Below are 21,472 nucleotides of genomic sequence, written 5' to 3'. Positions count from 1 at the left end.
TCTTTCAACCTCGAAACCCAGGTCCTTCTCCTCATGTCCATTTCTACCTCAAGGCCACTGTTTCTTAGTAAGACCACATGTCTAGACTAGATACGCCAACCTTGAACACTAAAGAAGGGAGAGCCAAGAAACTTATGTTCATAGAGAAAGATTTTAGCAAGGATGGGCCTGGGGGAGGGGCTGCTTCTTGGTATTAATGAAGGTTTTTCGTGAAACATGGCCACAAAATGTCAGTGTGAATTGTTCCACCGGATGAGCCCATGAATGAATATTAATTTCTGAAAACCCTTTCTGAGTATTAGCTTTTTATAAAGCACTGTGTTTACACAGGGGACCATCCATGATGGCAGTTAAACAGAGACACTCTAATTCACTGTGTTTCCAGGGTCTTGGGAAATAGAAATCCTTTAAGTACCTTTACTCTGCTTCATGGGAGTTACTTTTCAAAGCTTAAATTGCTTATATTTCACACTGCTCACTTCCTAAATTCCATTTATAAATCAAAGCTTTTGAGCAATTTGATGGGAGTGAAATGGATTAAGAAAGAACAAACATCAAATATATATATATATATATATATATATATATATATATATATATTTGGTCACCTGAATTTATTGGATTTTTCTTTCTTTGTTCTTCTAACCTATTTTATGAAGATGCCCTGAGCGAGGTCTGGTGTGTTCGGCTTTGACCTGGAGATCAGGTGCATTGCCAGGAAGAAAATGTCGTGACTGTCTTCTTAGAATACCAACGTCTGACTCCAAGGATATCACGACATCTGTGTTCGATCAGTGCCCTGGAGTTGACCTGGCTAATGTCTCAGAGACCCAAGCTGAAGAAGAGTCCTTGCTAGAATAACATTTTCTCACTCATAATTGCTCAAGTCCAGGCTCTAGCTCTCACTGTGGGTAGTTTTTAAACACTGATCTAGAAGTTTCTACCCCATCCACATAGAGTCAAAAGCTCCTAGTGCTGGAAGGGCTCTCAGAGGTCACCTTGCATAGTGGGTTTTCAAACCACCTGGGATGAGTATATTTTCCCTAAGAATTACAGGATGGTGTTTTTGTAAATGCAATAAAAATACCATGACATGTCAAACGGCTATCCAAGTTTCCAAAGACTCTCAATGGATATGCTTATCTATACTTACTTCTTCATGGACCAGTAGCGGTTTGTGGACCAGCATTTGTCCCTGGACCATATTTTGCGGAACCACGATGCTGATACAAACACTCGTTGTTCAGTTAAGGAAGCTGAAGTCCACAGGGAGGAAGCAATTAACCACAAGCATACAGTTTCTTAGCAGGAGGGTCAGGGTAGAGCAAGGACTACTGATGCCATCCACAACTTGCCGAACCTCCTCAGACTCACACATGTACAGAATAAGGCAGACCCCACACACGAAGACTCCTCGTTACCTGCACCCTACATATAAAAATATATATTTTGTTAAATGCACTTTGTTAAATGCATATGTATATCCGACCAGGTTAGGTTCCTTGCTATATATATACTATCAAGGAAGGCCTTTAAGTCTCCTAGACTATGCAGGGTCTCCCGGTTTTACACTCACATGGCAACCTTTAATTGCCCTTTATTGCTTTTATCACAGTTAGCGATTACATCTTTAATTGTCTGATTATTTGATCACTGTCTGTTTTCCCTACTGGATTGTAAGTGCTGAGGGGGCAGAGACCATGTCTGTTTTATGTCCCGGTGCCTACTATCGTACCTGGCTCCTCGTAGGTGTTCAACAGATGTTTGTTGGAAGAATTAACTAATAAGTGGAGACCTAATGCTAGGGTTGCACTCTGGGGCCACCTGCAGGAACTAGGGGAGCTAGCAGCATGCCCCGAGCTGCCATTATGAGGACATCGGGACTGCTGCAGAGCTGAGCCTGACTCCACAGGCTATAGGACTAGCTGACTTGCTGTTTCCTTCAGGGCAGTTCAGCTTCTCATGCCTAGCAACTTCTCCAGGTGTATTTCCTGTGGTCCTTCATCAATACAGCAGGGAGGACAGACAGTTCCTCCCTCCTCTTTTCGTTCCTTCCTTTTCTCCCTTCCTCCCCCCCTCCCACTTTCTGTCCTTTCTTTCCTCCCTGTAGTTGTTCATATATCTAACACCAGGTGAGGCAATGTACTGAGGGCTAATCTGGCAGGATTTCTGCTAATCTAGTTGGGGAGAGAGATAAGTACATATGATCAGTCAATAAGAAAAGTCAGCAAAAATAAACAGTAAGGCACTATGAGCTCCAGGTGTTTCAGCTCCTCTGCCTGGGATTTAAGTCCTTCAAAATGAAATCACATCCCACCTGCCCAAGATGACCCAGCATGCTTCAGAAAGTCCCAGAGCCTCAGCACCTCCAAACATCACACTGACTCTCTCTGAACCTCGGGCTCCTGCTGCTACTCTGGTAAAATGGCCCACCCCCCTTCTTCCGGCTTTGCTAGGTCTCACCTTGGAAAACTAGCTCCAAGGTCACCACCCCCGAGACCTACACTGCCCTTTGGTTTCCTAAGGCACAAATTATCCATATCACGCAGGTAAATGAATACTCCGGCATCTGACACCACATGACCAGGTCTCCCAGCTGGATTGTAAATGCTCTGAACGAAGGGATGGTGGCTGGTATATACCCAGTGACCCCACAGAGCTCCAAGCATGAAACTGAATGAATTCTTCAGTGGAAATACACTGCAAGGCCAAAACAATGGAGTTTCAGGTCATTTTCTGGGTCTGCACCATCTAGAATACAAAGCAAATCCAGGGCAACAAATGCAAACAGATGTCATTAAAAGACATTGTGCCTCATCTTAGAAGTGGTGAGATTTCAGGTAACCTACAAAAGAGTTTGCTAAGTCTTCATTTACAAAATGGGGACAATAACAGCAGCTGGGAATGGGGAAAATCCGTAATTACTATAATAGTAACAGCAGCACGATAGATACAAAGCTGTACCATTGTCCCCAGAGTGATTCCAGGCAGACCATTTTACCTCTCTGGGCCTCAGTTTCCTTATCTTTCAAATGAGGGTTCTGGGTCTGTTTTATCAAGATTCTCTTCCAGCTCTAATCATCCGGGGTCCTCTTGGAAACCAACTTGTCTCTCCTGGGTTCCCAAAGTCCATGGCTGTTCCAGAAATAGCTGCTGTGATCCTCTGAGCAGCCGGAAGGAAAAGGTTCTTAGTCATTACTCAGCCCCATAAATCATCCGGAGTCCATAGGATGCTTAATACGGAATCACTTAATTTAATAGTCATTTTGACATAAGGAATTGTTTTCTTAAAGCGAGAACTGGCTGTAAAACCTCAAGTGATATTTTACGGCTGCCATATAATAAAATCATTCAGCAATTAGTGATTAATGACATACAACAGTAAGTTTCTCCATGGTCACCTCCCCCCGCTGCTGTTTCTCTCTGGCCTCTCCCACTTGCCAGTCCAGCAATCACACCTGGAGTGATGAGCCTCTTTTTATAAGCAGGGCCGATTACTGAGCCTAAAACACCAACCCTTCCATCAAAAAGTGTCTGATGGAGCCTGGCACTGTGGAGGGCTTGAATGGGAGCATCTAAATAGACATGCTCCGCGGCATGGGGGAAAGTTAAAAAAGCATAGAGCTTCCTTGGACAAACCACCAAGGGAGGTGTTCAGTAAAAAAGAATGAAGTGTTGACCCCCAGGGTTTTATTCTTTGTCTGACCAGGTTAGCCCTTGCTGGGGAAAGGCGCTTAATACTGTGAGCTTGGCAGCCTTCTTGCACCCACCTGCTATCAGAGCTCTCTTTCACTGCACTTCTAGCCCGGACTCTCTCACACACAAAATCCCTAACACCCTCTCGCTGAGCAGGGTCCCTATTGTGGCACCTTCTCTAGCCTACCCTTCGACAAACACCAAAAATTAAACTTGACAGTGGCGAATTTGAACTCGGAAAAACCAGCCTCACTATTCCCTAGTTCACATAACACTTGCCACCACCCTATGGGACAGACTCTTGGTGTTAGTCACGTGAAGAATCTGAGGCCCGGGGTGCCCAAGATCACACAGCTTAATAAGCAGTACAACCACGTTGACGCGTGATCCGTCTGCAGCCAGCCCCACACATTGGATCACTGCATTGCTCTGACTGCACGCTCGTTAAAAAGATAATGGCAATGATGGGTGCGATGGGCCTAACCCATTGCTTGACATAGCATAAGCCCTTGATAAATAACTTGTTATCATTGTTATTTATTGTACAATGTTATTTATCATTGCATTGTTATTTCCTGCTATTATTTTAAGAATGTATCTCCCTCTTAGAAACAAGGACAAAAATTGGGAGTAGACCTCCCTGTCCCCGCTGTAGTGGATACAATGGCGCGCTATCCAGACCACTCTGGTCAGGCATTCGCTCCCAGGGTTGGAAGTGTGGGGGTCTGAGGACTCTCAGCTGAGTCTCTCTCTCAGAATTTTCCACGGCTGGTGACAGCCCCTCACCAAGGTCACAGCCCCTCCCCCGTGGTAGCCTTCATTTATGACTGGTTATTGTGGAGGACAAAGGCCCAAACCCTCAGCTCACGGCTGGACATCCCCAAAGGGCTATCCAGGTACAGAGCTCCCCCAGGATCAGCTGCTCCAACGGCATCGCAGCCCACCCTCTCCTCTGCCTGCTCTGAGCTCCTCACCTCTGGAAGGGGGTGTTATTCCGGAGAGCTCCCAGGAAACCCCCTGCACACAGTCTCTACTTCAGAGTCTACTTACCAAGGGGACATAGCCGACAACCACTACCCACACCCACAAACAAAGAAACAAACAAACACACATAAAGCCTCTCAGGGAACATTGTTTCAGTGCTTTTTTATACTGGGGGACATTATACCTAAGTCCAGAGCATGGCTTTCCACGAAGTGTGTAAATATCATGCTAAATTTGAACACTCATTAAAAAATGGATTTGTAAAGTCTATAAGTTTGTGGTCACTATAACCTGTTGATTTATTGCCAAGTCGAATGTGAGTTTTCAGACACTGTAAAGACAGGAGACAACATTCTAGGATGGGAGAAGGATTTGGGTTTATTTTCTACTCTTCAAGATGTTCTTTTTCTTTTTTAATTGCAAAGCACATTATTTTCCCCTAGAATGTCCTGGCGTTCCGTCTCCTCTTTCCGGTACTCACTGCCCCCAGGAATAGCCTTTTAATAGCCCCCCTGGTTTCCAGCTCCTCCTTCTATGATTTGCCCTCCATCCCACTGTGAGAATGACCTTCCTAAAAGCCAGTCCTGAGCACACCCGGCTCGGAGCAGACCCTTCAAAGGGATACTGTGTTAACTGCAAACTCCTCAACCTGGCATTTAAAACCTCTAAGTTATCACTTTAATCTTCTTTCCAGCCTTATCGGCATCTCTTCTGCCACAAGCACAGAACTTGAACTTTGCGACGGCCTGAAGGAGTCACGATTTTCTGAGCACACCCTGTGCGCTCCCGCTTTCGTGTCCCTCTTCCTGCTTCTTCCTCTGCCTGAAATGCCCACTATTAGGTCACACGGGAAGGCCGACAAAGCACACACAGGCATAAGCTCTGCCTGCTGTAACTGAACACATCCTTTAAGGTTCCTCTCAGATGCTACCTCCTCCATAAAGGTTTGATCGATGCCACCTCCCCTGGTCCCTCTACCCCAGGTTGTACCTCTCTCCTGGCAGTCCACCGCTATCCTTCGCATCAGACATGCATCCATCTGTCTCATCTTTTCTTTGTCCTACTGTATCAGTTAGCTTTGCTGCACAATAAGCCATCCCAAAATTCAGTGGCTTCCAACAATAGTTACTATTTTCCTCATACATCTAAGGGCGAGCTGGGCATTGGCTAGTCTAGGCAGGCTGGGCTCCATGGGAGGTCTGCTCCAAGCTGGAAATTGGGAAGAGCTGGGCTCCTCACTGAGTGTGGGCTCAGGCGTGCCCCACGTGTTCATTACAGAGTCTGGGATGAAGGGCCACAGCTACCGTGAGATGGCAGAGGCAACAGAAACACACCCAACCAGGTAAGCATTTTAAAAGCTTTTGCTTGGGTCACATCGGCTAAACCTGGAGAAAGCAAGTCATGTGCATGAGCCCTCAGTCGAGGAGTTAAGGAAGCACCTGCTGCATGCAGTCGAAAGGCAGCACAAAGTTACCTGGCAATGAGTTTAAATGTATAATTCTATTATTTAAGAGTAGGGACTCAAAGCCATCCCTTGAATGGAATTCCTTAGTAAGTACATCTACAGCAGCGGTTCTCAACCTGTGGGTCGCGAGCCCTTTGGGGGTCTAACGACCCTTTCACAGGGGTCGCCGGGTAGTCGTATGTGGGCGTATCTGCATGTGGGCCTGGAGACGGATAGAGGAGCAGTGTCTCAGTTCCTAAGACCATCGAAAATCTGTGTTTTCCGATGGTCTTAGGCAACCTCTGTGAAAGGTCGAGAACCGCTGATCTATAGGAACATAGACAAAATCAGTAACTTCATTCAGGCCACAGTGCTAATAAAAACTAGAGGCACTGATTTCATAATAAATAACTAACCTCTATACAACATTTTACAGTTACAAAACATTTTAGTAACACCTTGCAACTTCCAATGCACACTTAAACATATTATCTCATTTAGCATGGATTGTGTGCATTTTAAAAAGATACCTGGAGGTGGCAATGTTTCATTGGTTGCAATTACTCTTTAACTATGGAAGTCAAATAATGCAAAGAAAGGGGAGGGTTTTTGTAAGGGGTCCCAGGCTGTATGCTCTACCAAACATAATACCTGGTACCTCAACAAATTGCTTTCCTGGTTTTCAAACCACTGCCCATCCACCTCCTCTGCTTTCTAAAACCTAATGTACAAAGGAATTGCCAGGAAAGAGTGTTAAAATAGAACTTCCTGAGACCAAGTCTAGAGATTCAGATCAAGAATCTGCATTTTTAACAAGCACCTTAAGTCAATCCAGTACAGGTTCTCCCTTAACCATAATCTGAGAAACAAAATCCTCCCCATCAGAAGAGGGAGCAGGATGTCCTCTCCTGCCAACACCCAGTGCTGGAGGTTAACATCTAGGCTGCAAGGGGATCACAGACTCGGGATGAAATCATTGGACCAAACCTCCAACACCTTGTAGTCAGCCCTTTGAATTCTACAGATGAATGCCTAGAAAGCCAGGGAAACCCCAATGCCTGGCTACTATTCCAGTGGCAGTAGTAGAATTAGCACCCAGAAGCCCTGACTCCCATTTAATCTCTCTTTCCACTACACCTCAAGGTCACAGATTTTCTCTACCTCATTTATTGAATTTCTCTTAGCTCTGGAAAAAATCCTAACAAATTTCACATTAACAAAAAACAAACAAACAAAAAAAGCATGATGAAGGAAAAGAGAAGGAAGCCATGATTCCCCAATTATGTCAATTCATGTCCCAAATATCCTTCTTCCACAAAAGTAGAAAACAGTCATAAAACCCAACTCCATTTGTTCTAGTTCATTGTCACTCCTTATAACGACACTTGTTAAATGGGGACAATAATGCTAAATGTAATGTATGAAGCAGAACCTTGGACCCCTCCCTCCCATGCATCACTGGGACAAATGCACAGCCATCCCGTTTTAAACACCCCAGTGTTTTTGGCCTGGGTTGTTGGCAATTATTGCATACTTTGGTGCCTTTTATAGGTCAGACTGGTTCCAGGGTTTGACCTTTTAAAGGTTCATTCTCCTTAAATTCATTGGAAATGCTGAGTGGGCAGATCACGGATCCCCAGGGGTTCTCTCTCGGCCTCCGTTGTGCACAGTTCTGGCCAAATTACTTGACAGTTTCTCTTCCACGCTGCTAGGAAACAGGCTGGAAAATGTCTGAATATGACACAGCTGGCCAGCGGGGAGATAAGAAGGGGTGGGGCATGTCCCTAATCCATCATCCAGGCTGCCTTTCCAAAGAGCAGACATGAGGGAGACGACTAAAGGAGAAGGATGTGTCCTGATTTGGGCGGATTTGAGGAGAAGCACCATGGATTCTTGAATCAGAATTTTGTCCCTTATTGTATTTGTAACCAAAGGGGATCAAGGTGGTAGCATATGCCAGTTGCTAGATTCAGACCTACACAAAACACGTACGTGGGAGGCAAACTGCTGCCTTTGAAAAGCAACATGCTGATGACAGCTGAAAAAAACCTAACTTTCTAAGGAAATCTCCTGTTGTAGGCATCCCTTTGAGAACAAAACAAGCTAAGGTATGATTAACTGCTCCTCAGTGCCATTTGCCACCAAGAAAATAAAAGGTCCATTTCTTGCAACCCAATCACCGTAGCCTTGTATTCTCTCTCACACGTCGTTCCAGGAATTAGCACTTAAATTGCCAAAATCATGTTCATGTGAGTGTAGATAGTGATCTTCTCACCAAAACTAGATGAGCCCATGGAACCCATCCTTACTAACACAATGGGCTTTGGTAGTTTGGCAGACTAACCATTCCAGCATTGTCTACACTATGAAGTTGAACATTTCAGGGTGGTGCAAGCATTGAGGAATGATAATCTGAAGACTGTTATACCAGTAGGCGGCTTGTATAAACTAAAAAAAAAAACACCAAAAAAAAACCAGTCTAGATCAATGATTTTGTAAACATTTTTCTTTGTTTCTTCAATAAATGCTCTTCTATCTTCAAAAGTAATATTCTGAAGAAGTCTAATATATAAAACTAATTAAGAGGCTTTGTAGTTCTGGATGAAGCAAAAATGGGAGGGCCTGATCACTAAGCACCCCACAGTCTTCTCAATGTAGCAGGTAGGCCCAGGGGTCACTTATCAGAACCCCCACAGAACTTCTAAGGGCACGACTGGAGAAACCACTAGACCGGATCATCTTTCAGGGTGCTTCCGACTCAAACTTTTTCAGAATTCTTTAGTATAAATGAGAGTGTATCAATGCAGTGGAATATTCTTCCACTATCTAAATGATCTTTATGCACATGTACAGAAAATTATTTAGGCTAGGTGTAAGTGAAACAAAAAAGACATAAAATAGGAACATAATATAACTATAATTTTGTGAGGAAATACTTTCAGGTATACACAAATTAGAAAAGGGCAAGAAACATAAATGGTGCTGTGTTGAAATGATTAAATCCTTAGTTTATTAAAATTCTAGAATGTTATATCAATTAAAGTATAAACAAAAATGCACTGTTTTTAAAAACATATATTATGTATATACTTTTAAGAAGTCTAGAGTTCCATAATTTTTTCACTGGAGAATGGAACTTGGAATCAGGCTGCTTTAAAAGATTTGCATCTGTCATGAGAAAAATCAGTAGTTTATCTATTGACAGAAAGGTTCACAGAAATACACTTGAGCACCTCAAGGAAAGCACCAAATGTCAATAAATCTTCATATAACATGAATGTCATGTAATTTCTTTGCACAAAAGATGAATGCCCTCCACGACCCAGACAGACAAGTCTGAACCACTTACCTGGTATTTGAGAACCCCCTTCACAATCTAGTCTATGGCCCTAGTTTTATTTCTCACTGTCTCTCAATGCAATTTTTCAGCATTGTGGTTTTCCAGCACAGTAGTTCTCAGCAGCAGGGTGGGGAGGGTGGGAGGCTATTTTGCCCCTCAGAGAACATTTGGCAATATCTGGAGACATTTTCACAACTAAAGTGGGGCTATGGACATTTACGGTGCAAAGACCAGTGATCCAGCTAATCTTGTACAATGCACAAGATAATTATCCAGTCAAAAACACGTCAAAAATGCTGAAGTTGAGAACCCCATTCTAGCAGACCTACTAACTGCTCTGCAAACATACCATGACCTAGACTTTTTCCCAATTATTCTCCCTTCCCTGGAAAACCTCTTCACCTTTCTTACTTGCCAATTCAATCCCCTTTTAAAGATTCTTTAATTCTCCTCCAAGAAGCCTTTGGTGGGCATACCTGGCTAACCTGAGCCCTTCATTCTCTGAGCAATTATAACACTTCCTCTAACATTCGTTTGGTGTTTCCCATTTCTGGCCACGGTCCCTCAGCAATCTGTATGAACTGGTCTCAATATTTGCATCACATCTGCTAAAGCACACATGTACTGATACTGCACAATATTACTTAGGGTATGTTCTTATGAATTTTAGTAATATCAAACCAGAAATAATTTTCTCCAAAAAAATGAATGTAACAAGTATAATAATAAGGCATATGTTGCTGGCTGGTAAAAGAGATCACAAATATAAACACTGACCCTCAAGCAATGGGATTTGATTGTGGGGAAAAAATATTCAGACATACTCAACCTTGCTTTGTTTCAAAGAGATGCGAAGTGCTATTTGCCACCAAATTAATGAGGATGGTCATCACTTCCAATTATCCTCTCATAAGTTGTTTTATAATTATTTTATAGCTAATATTTATTAAGTATTTACTATGTGTCAAGCTGAGAAAACTGACATTCAGCCAGGAGGCAATGGCAGGGTAGAGCAGCTGGTGTCCTTTCTAACCAGGGGAGCATCAGGCACAGAGATCAATACAATTGCCCAAGTTTACACAGCTATGAAGGAGAGAGCACGCCTCTTATTTAGATCCCTAAACTCCCATAGGAATGAATCCCTAGTTATATCACACTCTGCCGACACTTAAAATTAAACACACACACACACACACACACACACACACACACACACACATTTTCTTTATAGTATAAAAAATCTTAGGGTACCAACTATGTATGTATGTAGGCAAATTATAGATACACCTCATGGTTACCTAGTTCAGTCATGCCAGTCTAAAGAGAGATGCTGTGTGTAAAATATCTTTACTTAAAATAGCACCAAAGGTAAAAATTCCTAAAAATAATATTAACTAAAACCATGTAAGACTGATATGAAGAAAACTATACAACTTTACTGAGGAACACACAGAAATGGAACCAAAGGAAAGCCAAACCATATGGTCAAAAATGGAAACTGGATATTGAAAAAGATTCAGTTCTCTACAAATAAATGTATAGCTTTGCTGCAATTCTAATCAATAGTCTAATTAGTTGCTTTATTGGGTGCAGTAATTGGGAGGTTTTGGAACATGACAAAGTGATTCCAAGATCATTTGGATAAATACATGAGTATGATAAGCCAAGAATATTTTGAAAAAGAACATGGTGTTTATTTCAGTTTTATTTTTTAATGTTTTTCAGGAAAGGAGATTGGCCCAGCCGGGTACTGGGTTGTGTTATAAACAATAATTAAACACTGTGAAGTCCAGCTGAGGGCACAGAGGACTGATTAATCCATCAGCATAAAAGCTGATAAATGTCACCACCCTCAAGGGTACCTAACTTATGACCAGTTTCCCCTGCAGGAAACTATGAGAGGAAACAGAAATATGAGCACATAATTAAGTGGGGACATGTTCATTGGGTTTTATTTTACTTAAAAACATGGAAATCTTATACCGGTAAGTTCTAAAAATATCTATCAGTATGGATAAAATTATTAAACTGATTAAATCATGATATAGTTACAGGATGAAATATTATTGTGAGATTTCTGAAGCATAATGTAGGAGAAAGTTCAGCATGTTTTCATCTGATATGTTATCTAATATATATAACATATACATAAGTATACATTGCGTGTATTATAAATTTAATAAAGCATTGTTACAAATCAGAAAACTTCAGATAATATTTATATAATCAGAAGCTAAGAGTACTCTCTGAACATAAAATAATGGAAGACATTATAATAAGAAAAGTAAAAATATTTGATCAATTTTTTAAACTAAAAAGTATGTTAAAATCATAACGTAATTAAAGCCCAAAGAACAAAGTGGGAACAATGCTGAAACAAAATGAGAGACCATATAACAAACTGATAATAAAGAAGAAAAACAGATGGTCACATAAAAGAAATACAATGGCTAATAAATATATGAAAACATGTCTAAACTCACCGGTCTGATAAGAAACGCAAATTAAAACAAGGCAGATCCATTTTTGCATATTAATTTAGATTACTTTTTAAATTAAATTTTTATGATGTGTAGTGAAGTGGTATTTTACTAGGTGAAGTGGAAAGGAGTATAAACTTTCTGGAGAACAATTTGGCATGACAATATTTATATATATTGTTTGTAGTCTATCCTTAAAATGATAATAATCAGACCTTGAGCAAATAATTACGGAAAGGTTTTCAAAACAACATTCCAATGCCTTCTTCAATAGTAGAAGATTAGAAGCAAGATCAATGTTAAATGATAAAAGATCCTATTAGTACATATCCACCAATTAGAACACAATGCAACGAATGCAAGTTTTAAATCATGCTTAGAAAGTGTAGAGGATGGTATAGGAAAATTTTCAAGTTCCTTTTTAAAAAGGACAAAATTTTATTCACAGCACGATTTCAATTGTGGTAAAAATTTAAATACATATTTACAATTATACTATATTATAGTAGAGGAAAAGTCTATGAAAAACTACTTGAGTTTTTTAAGTGGTGTTCTCTAGGCAGTGAAATTATTGGTAATTATTTTCTTTGTATTTTCCTGTGTTTTCTTAAATGTCTACAATAAGCTTGTAGTGTGTCTACAATTATAAAAGGTAGTCAAAGTGCGTCCATTTCCTTTGAACATGAGCTTTGCAGTTTTGGCATTGCCTCTTCATTTTTTCCCACCAGCCTTAGCGATTTCTGCCACAGAGCTCCTGTCGGTGAGCTCTCTAAAAAGTTTGTATTCTTTCTCAAACTCTTTCATGCTTTCTATCCTTCTATGGACTCAAACACCTCCCACCTCCAATACCACCAAATTCATATGTTCAAGCCCTAACCCCCAATGTGGTGGTAATGGAGATAGGACCTTTGGGTGATAAAGAGGTTTAGATGGGGTCGTGAGAATGGGCCCCTCATGATCAGGTTAATGTCCTTCTAAAAAGAGATCCCAGGAAGCTTGCTTTCTCTTCTTCTCCACCATTTAAGGACATAGCAATAAGGTGGCTGTCGATAAGCCAGGAAGAGAGCTTTCACCAGAAACCAGCCATGTTGGCACCCTTATCTCAGATTTCCAGCTTCCAAAAGAGTGAGAAAATAAATTTGTGTTGTTTAAGCCACTGGTCCATGGTCTTTTGTTAGGGCAGCCCAATCATACTAACACACACCCAGCCCAAGCTGGATTAGAACACTCTTAGATTTCCTCAGGGAGAAAGATGACTCCTCCTGCTTGCTACCCTGTATCCAACCGACATTTTGAACAGCCTCCCAGCCGTCATTTTGGTGCTTTCTCCTTGTGCTGATCAGCTCATATCCTTGGCTTTCTTCTCTCTTTAGACACCTCCCTGGCCCTCCACTTCTCCTATTCCCTAGTTATAAGGCTGCTGAGTAACTCGTTACTATCAATACACTCACTCTCCCCACTTCTTCATGTAACAGCCAGCCCTGAATGAGCAATCTGAGTTTCAGAAAGACTATGGCAGTAAGACTTGCTACTCCATGTGAGGTCTCTCCTAACCCCATCCTCAAAGAGCAGTACCTAGATGGAATCTTACCCACTGTAAAAATAGTCACATTTGCTCCCCTCTGAAAACTTATATCAATGAGATTCCACTGTCTCTGAGCTGAATGACTATTTCTCACATCCTTCATAATCATCTGAGTGGAATAAGCATTTGGAAGCCATGTGTCTTTAATTCTGGAGATAGGAGTCAAAAAGCTAGGGAAAGAGATAGGAATGTGTTTTTATTTCCATCTTGGGATTTTTGTTATATTGGATTAAGTGAGTGGAATTGGCTATCTTTGACCCTGTGTTTAACACACACAAATCTTTTCAGATTTCCCATGGCAGGATCAAATATAACATCTTCTCTCCATAGCAAAGGAGTCATTATGTACATAGCTACATATGGTTCCTTATTTCCCCTCCCTCACAGAAGTCACATGTGCTAAGCATAATTATCACATGAGTCCAGTGTACCTTGATTTCAACCAAGGATGTGAGGATTCTGTCTTCTTCAGTGCACTAGCAGAGGGCCCTGAGTAAATTCTGAGCACTGCATTTTGCTTTTAGCACTACGATAGTTCTTCCAAGGCCAAGATGCAACCAGACATACAGCATGGGCAGCCCCCACCTGCAAATAGAAACTGTTTTCTGCTTGCAAGCTGAGATTTTACATCTCGACCCTTTTGACCTTGCATGCATTATTTTGAATGTAATGTATTTTTAAATTGCTTCACCATTTTAAAAATGTAAGGGAGAGCTGAATTAAATATTATTTGTGGCATACCCTGGTTTGCAAAGGGCCTCTAAATCTGATCCCTTATATCAGGTCGATGCCTAAATCCCATTATTTGAGATTGCAAATGACTGTGTTTGCAAAATTTTACATGCATATTTAGAGCAGCCTCAGAATTACATCCCATAATGTTAACTTTGTTTGAAAAGGCCTTGATTTTCCAGGAAGCAATCTCAAGCCATTCTGCCTGTTCCTTAACTCTGTCTCTGTCGTAGATAATGCATTAACAGCCTAAGGATGACTCGGCACGTGGTTCTTCAGAAACCCGAGTCTAGATTCTAAATGAGTTCCTGGTTGAATAGATGGAGCCCAATTTTGCAGCAAAACATAGAATGCATTCATGAAAATGTGAGATCTACAGAGTTTAAATTGAGGTAAATGTGGAAAAGAGTTCATACCAGTCACTTTATCTCAAAATAATCATCCCCCATTTTCACCTCCTGCACCTCTGTCCTATGTCCTCCACACCCACAGCTGCTACCAGGCTGAGATGAGTAAGTCTAAGACCCAGACACAAAGGATTTTTGTACCTTGAGTGAAATTAGCACTCCTCTAAATTGGCAAGTACACACTTGGCTAATGTGTGTCTACACACATGTGTATACACAAACACAGACAGGCACGCATATTCAGAATCAACAATATTCTCAGAAAATGCAATCAATCCTGCCATCAAATGTAGGATGGGAATAGAATAGATCAGAATAGAATAGACCAGAACAGAACAAGACCAGGCAACCTCATTATATTAAATGAGCTTCAATCAATCTAAGGGTAAGGATCTGAGGTCGGTTACTCAACCATCAAACTCCATAGAGCCCTGAGCATCAGGAGGCCAGGAATATCAGGACATCATGATATTTCCCTACTGTAAAAGCAGACCCAAACAATTAGCAAAATACACCATCTGGGGTCGATATCAATGAAGAGAAAATGGAGGAAGTGGTCCAAGACAGAAGCAGTTACTTTATGTTCAAAATATAAACAAGCAAAAAATAATGGCCATGGAGAAGTGTACTTGTTATCTATTTCTGGGTGACAAGTTACCATCAAACTTAGCAGCTCAAAACAACAAATGTTTATTGCCTCACTGCTTGTATGGGTAGGAATCTGGACATGACTTCGTTGTTGCCTCTGTCTCAAAGTCTCTCACAAGGGCTGTGCTGTCCAGGGCTTCCATCTCATCTGAAGGCTTGACTAGAGAAAGATCTGCTTCCAAGATTACTCATGATTGTTGGCAGGATTGGGCCTTGGTTCCTCACTTACTATTGGCTGGAGACCCCCCTCAATGCCTTGCCACATGGACCTCTCCATAGGGAAGCTCACCACATGAGAGTTTGCTTTGACCAAGCAAACAAGAGAGCAAACCTAAGAAGAAAACCATCGTCCCCTTGTAACTAAATCTGTGACGTGACATCTCATCTCCGGTGCTACATTCACTAGAAGCTTCTATTCACTAGAAGCAAGTCACTAAATTAAGCCCAAACTCAAAGGGAGGGGACTACACAATGGCATGGTCTCCAGAAGACTCAGCTCATCAGGGGCCACCTTAGAGGCTGCCCACCACAAGGAGGAAGTAAATATCCATTACAAATAGACCGATACTGTCATATGCTCTATGTGGGAATATATATTAGCACACAACTTTGTTAATATTTTTTATCATAGGTATTAAAGATACTCAAAATGTACATTTTGATGTACCTATTCCCCTTCTAGTGGTGATTAAACCAAAAATATTAAACCTTAACAATACAAATTCCCCCTCCTCAATGTTGTAAGGGCTACGTGAGTACATCTAAGACATATTACAGTGATTTGCTGAGGGTTGGGTAGCACTGATAGATGAAGAGGTAAAGAGAGGGGGTAGATCCTACTACACAAGAAAAGCTATAATATTGGGGAGGAGGGTGTGGGTGTCGGGCAGAGGGCTCTGGAAGGGGATGCACAGCAGACAATAAACCTCTGACTGAGAGCACATGGTAAGAGAAGGAAAAGGAGAAATGAACTACTGTGATGATCAGGACTTTGGGGACACAGATATGGACAAAGAAGTGTTAGGAACACTTGCTGTGTGTTGTGTACAATGTAATGCTTCTGTGCCACCCCTTTCAAAAAATGATTGTTAAAATCTACATTGCTCTGAAAGGCTTTTGGTGTTGAATTTGGGTCATACCGTTTAAACTTGACACTCTGCTGAGACATGGGGAAAAACACAATCAAGTTTTAATCTGGGCTACCTAGGACACTGGTCTGAGAAAACAATTCTAGGTATTAAAGAAATATGCATAAAACAGTAATGAAACTGATATTTCTGATAATGAAAATTGTGAAAATTTTCAATGTCCAATAAAAATAAAAGACAGTAAAACGTATGTATCTTTACACAATAAAGTGCTGCATAGGCAAAAATAATGGTTATAAAGAGTTATTCTAATAACATAAAAATTGTTATAATAGAATGTTAAGAGAAAAAGGCTGATTATATAAATTCACATGTAATATGTTTAGGCGAATGTTAAGAGAAAAAGGATGATTATATAAATTCACATGTAATATGTGTAGGCTACATATAAAAGAGCAGATGCATATAAAGAGAAGCTGGGAAAAAAAGAACAATGAAAGATTCGAAAGGAAAGACTTCAACAAAAGGACTTTCTGTTTGTTCTTTTTTTCCATAGCATCCCTTCCTCCTTTAAAAGACATTTCCTTAGGCTCTCCTGTCTACACACACCAGGAGGGACATGCTTTGCTTTTCTGTTCTTCCCAACCTCACACATGGCCTTTCAGAAAAGCAGAAAAGAAGGTGCTGGCATAACCATCCTACAAATCAACAATTAGTCGGTTGACCTTAGGCGAATGCAGTAGAGACCTGGAGCCCCTCCTGACTGTCCCAGTCACTCATCAGCCTGCAACCAGACTCACAACAGCTCAGAAGAGCAACCCCTTCGCTGTCCTCCCAAAAGTAGGCTGATCTAGAATTTCTACTCCATTTGCCGACTTCTTCAAGGGCTGCTTACTCTCAAGACCACTCCATGCTGCAGTCCAAATACCTCAGAAAAGGGGGAGGAATTTAAGTCCGTGACACTTTAGGGTGTATTACTTTATCAGAACATTCTCTTACTGTGATGACAAGGAAGAGAAATAAAAAGACCCTGGTCTTTCAGGAGAGAGAATAATTAAACATGGGAGAGATATTGGAGATATTCTCTCTCTTCCAAGATCCTATACAAGCAAATGCCATCAGAGGCTGCAGGCACTTAGATGCCAGTCCACACACAGAGCTCAGCAAAGCCTAGGATGCCTGTGAACTCATTGAAAAAGATGCCAGAAGACGGTGGACACCTAGGGAGGATGAGGGGCCACACAGGCAAAGCTGTGAACAGCAGCAAGTATTCACATTGGATGTGCAAAGAAAACAATCTCCCACTGCAGAATGCACATGCCTGTTAAATATCCCCCAGTGGAAGAGTGGGAATACTATTCATTTGCAGCTCAGTAGGATATTAAAAAATCAAAAAAAAACCTTGCCTTTTCTCCCATGATAGCTCTGCCCAAGCAGAGACCAGAAAGGGATTATGTTAGCACAGTTATTCCACCGTTGTGCTTCCTGCAAATTTAATAGTTAAAGCAGTTGGGATGATGAATGGGGAGCATAAAATGGGCCTGATGATCTGCTTGTTAACTAGTATCAAATGAGTGAAAGGGTCACAATATGGAAGAGTTTTCGATCCTATTCTTGGGGCATGTGTTTGATGGCCTACTTACTCCATCATGTAGGATTCCTAGGTGACCTCGCTTGATAGAGTCAAAACATCTGGAATTCATTTAAAAATTTTTTATCTCTAAATAAAGATTTTATTATTGATGTTAATGAATATTAGGCCCCATGCCCTGCATAACTCACAGGGTCACGAAGGAGGAAAGGGCTAAAAATGATAGCTCCTTACAATTTCTAGTGTGTATCCACAGCCATTACAACCGTCCATCACCGTAGATGAGAAAGAGAACATGAGGCATGCATGTGGTCGGTTCTTCCTCCTGCACCCTTAACAGAAATCACTTCTGGATCACAGCATTCTTCCCACAAATCTCCCCCAGGCAGCTACTTTCTATCCATTGAAGGTGACATGGGAGAGGATCTATTGGCTAGACATATGCAAACCTCTAAATTGCAAATAACGATATTTGGGCAATAGTGCTTATGAATCACATGTTCACTCTATTTGTCTACATACCACCAGATAAAAGCCTTTTTGACATCATTTTTCATTTCAATATCTTGCTTTTGGCATACTGCTCTTCCCCTAGTGCTTCCCCACCGTCCCTAATGCCACTTCACTCGGCGCCATCCCTCCCAAAGAAGTAGTTTTAAGACGTTTTGTTGTCAATTGTATTTTTGTTGTTGTTGTTTTTACGACTTCATAAGAATTATGACTCAAAGAGCAGAGGATTATAAAGTTAGATTGTGATGTGGATGCCTGAAGAAAATTAAACTCATTCAATTGTTATTAGATGTCCTTGGGTCGTCTCACCATGCATGGGATTCCAAATTGCACCCCAGAAAACCGACAAGTCACTTATGTGTCATGGTCTTCAAAACTGCTAATAAACATTGTACTTAAATACGTAACTTAAAATTATAAATCTGAAATGCAGAAAAGAAATTTCCAAGAGTCCAGCTGATCATACCTGGTCCTTTCAATCACATTACGAAATTGACAAGTATTATAAAATATTGATCCCATTACACAATGAGAAGACCACAGCTTAAAGAGGGCTTGTCTCAGCCAAAGCTATCCTGTACACCCAGGGAAACGCACACTTTGTCTTTTCTCAAGGAGGTGCCGAGTGGGTATCTCCACTTCTAACACATGTGGGCCACGTCTCTTCAACATAAGTGGTTTAGAGCTTTCAACAGCCTTAGATTCTGTCATTGGGGAATAAAAGGTCTATGTACAAAGTTGCTCTTCCTCTGTGACTCCTATGACACCTAAAAGGATAATCATGGCAATTATACACCAGAAACAAAGAAGTGATCATCACAAAAATGGGATTTTCAGCTACCACTTGGCCAGCCAGCATGGGTGCTGACAGTTATATTTCCCCATGGGGGCATATGTGAAAGAAGCACAGAGTGGAGGAGGGTGAAACACAATGATCAGGACCTCGGGGGTTATCCGTTCTGCTATACCAAGGGGGGGGGGGTGACAGCAGCTAGAATGTTCTCTTCTTGCCATTTTCAAAGGTAGGAAAACACTGCCCCTCATCCACTCTTTAATTTCCTTCAGAAACATTGGCAAGCCTTATCTGGGCTATTGTACTTTCTTTCTCCATCAACATGACTTCCTAGTTAGCAAACTGCCTTACCATCTCAAGAGTTTGTTCCAGGAATAACAGATGGCTTTTTTTTTTTTCTTTTTGAGGGACTTCTGAGTAATGGCACAGTGAGAAACTGGTCCATATTAGCTGAGCAAAAGGCTGTAGCTGTATAGCTGGAATGTCAGAGAAACAAATATTTTCTTTTTCTGCCTTAGTCTATTGAAAAATCCTAATAGTTCCAAATGTAGACCAAATATTAATTGCGATAATAGTTACACATCAAAGTAATAGTTGGCCTGGAAGAGCAAAATAACTGGGGATAGTCCAAATGTTGAGTCAAGAGCAATAATAGTCCCAAATCCTTTTTCTCTCCCAATACTCTAAACGGCTTTCTAAAACCAGATTTTTAAGTATTATTCCAAGTTAATGGGTAATTGTCAGACACACTTTTTACATTTAGAGTTGATTCTTTTAATTATTTCTTTGACAATTATTTTTCCAAACCTATTTTATTAATAGCTATTTTGCTAAACTTATATTGTGCTTTTGGCAAAATAAATCATTTATTTCATTAAAAAAAAAGAAACAGAGTTGGTTTTCACAATGTGCTTCAGAAATCATCATTTTTAATTCTGGATCTAGTTGGTGGGTGCAGAGGGTGCTAGGTAAAGCCACTGCTTCCAAAGATGTTGGCATGGACATGCATCTGTCCAAGGTACTCATCACCACCTCCCTGAAACACCACCCCTGTCTCATGTAGGACATAAATGGCCATCTCGTGACTTTGTAAGGAAATAAAATTGAGGCATTCAAAAAGAGACTAGGAATAGGTACTACTTTCATGCATTGTGAATTTTGTTTTTGTTTTATATTAAGCATGTGATGAATTATGGTCTACACCTTGGTGCATGCTTCCTAAGCTCTATTCCTTTGACCTTTAGATCTCCTGATATAAAAGCAAGACACAAGTAGGAAGCAGTTCATGTTACAGTAAGAAAGAGTAAGAGATAACATTATACTAAACACAAGTGTTACCTTGTGACAACCAAGGTAAAAGAGTATGCATGTGTAAAGGAACCCGATTAATGAAAACACTTTCTGATTGGGAGAGGGTTACTTTTCCATTTGGAACATGCATTCATTTTTATGAAAGGATTTTTTTCAAGATGTGCTCCACAGAAGTTGTTCTAAAGCTTTTATCTGTTTTATCCTGTTGACACAAGAAAAAGATTCTGTAGTGAAATAAGAGTTGGTGACTTAAAGTTCGGCAGGCTCCCCCAGACTCTTGAATACCCCAACACATCCTAAGTCTTCAGGAGGGTAGAGCTTGATAATCAGGACCTAAAATTAGCTGACCACAGAAGCACTTATGAAAGGAGAAGTTTTGTGGAACTAGTGTTCTTCATAGTACATTTTAGGATATACTGCTTTTTAGAATAGGTATGGACAATATATAGTTTTTCAAAAAGAAGTGAGATTAGTATATAGCTAAGAACACCTGACCATGACTGTCTCATTGAGCTCTGTAGCCCAGTGCTTCCAAAACTTTAATGTCCACATTAAATCACCGGGGACCATATTACATGCAGGTTCCTGATCAGCAAGTTTTGCCTAAGATTCTAGAAGGTTCTCAGGTGATGTTGATGCTGCTGGTCCACAAAGCACAATTAGAGTAGAAAAGGGCTAGAAGCCATGTGCCTTCAAGTGATGAAGGTGTCCACGAATTGCCCAGAGTGCTATGCTGTCCGACCATTCTTTAACCAAGAGGGAGGTGAGTCTGTGGATGGGGCTTACCAGTAAAACCTGTTGGGGGTGATGCGTTCATGCATGAGTTGCCACCGTCTCCCAAAGTCCATGGAGCTGTAGAGCTG

General features: G+C 41.0%; 1 protein-coding gene across 1 annotated transcript in view; it reads right to left on the bottom strand.

Annotated features, from left to right (window-relative positions):
- The window catches only part of SORCS3 (sortilin related VPS10 domain containing receptor 3), a gene marked incomplete at its 3' end in the record, with an annotated part of 397,797 nt that overhangs the window by 19,689 nt on the left and 356,636 nt on the right, over positions 1-21,472 (bottom strand). Inside the window, exon 5 of the mRNA XM_019636290.1 lies at positions 21,396-21,469. Within this exon, the coding sequence (XP_019491835.1) occupies positions 21,396-21,469 (74 nt within the window). The remainder of the gene's footprint in view (positions 1-21,395; positions 21,470-21,472) is intronic.

This window comes from Hipposideros armiger, unplaced genomic scaffold (assembly GCF_001890085.2).
Source record: "Hipposideros armiger isolate ML-2016 unplaced genomic scaffold, ASM189008v1 scaffold_28, whole genome shotgun sequence".
Classification (NCBI taxonomy): Eukaryota; Metazoa; Chordata; class Mammalia; order Chiroptera; family Hipposideridae; genus Hipposideros; species Hipposideros armiger.
This window is presented reverse-complemented; position numbering and strand designations above follow the sequence as displayed.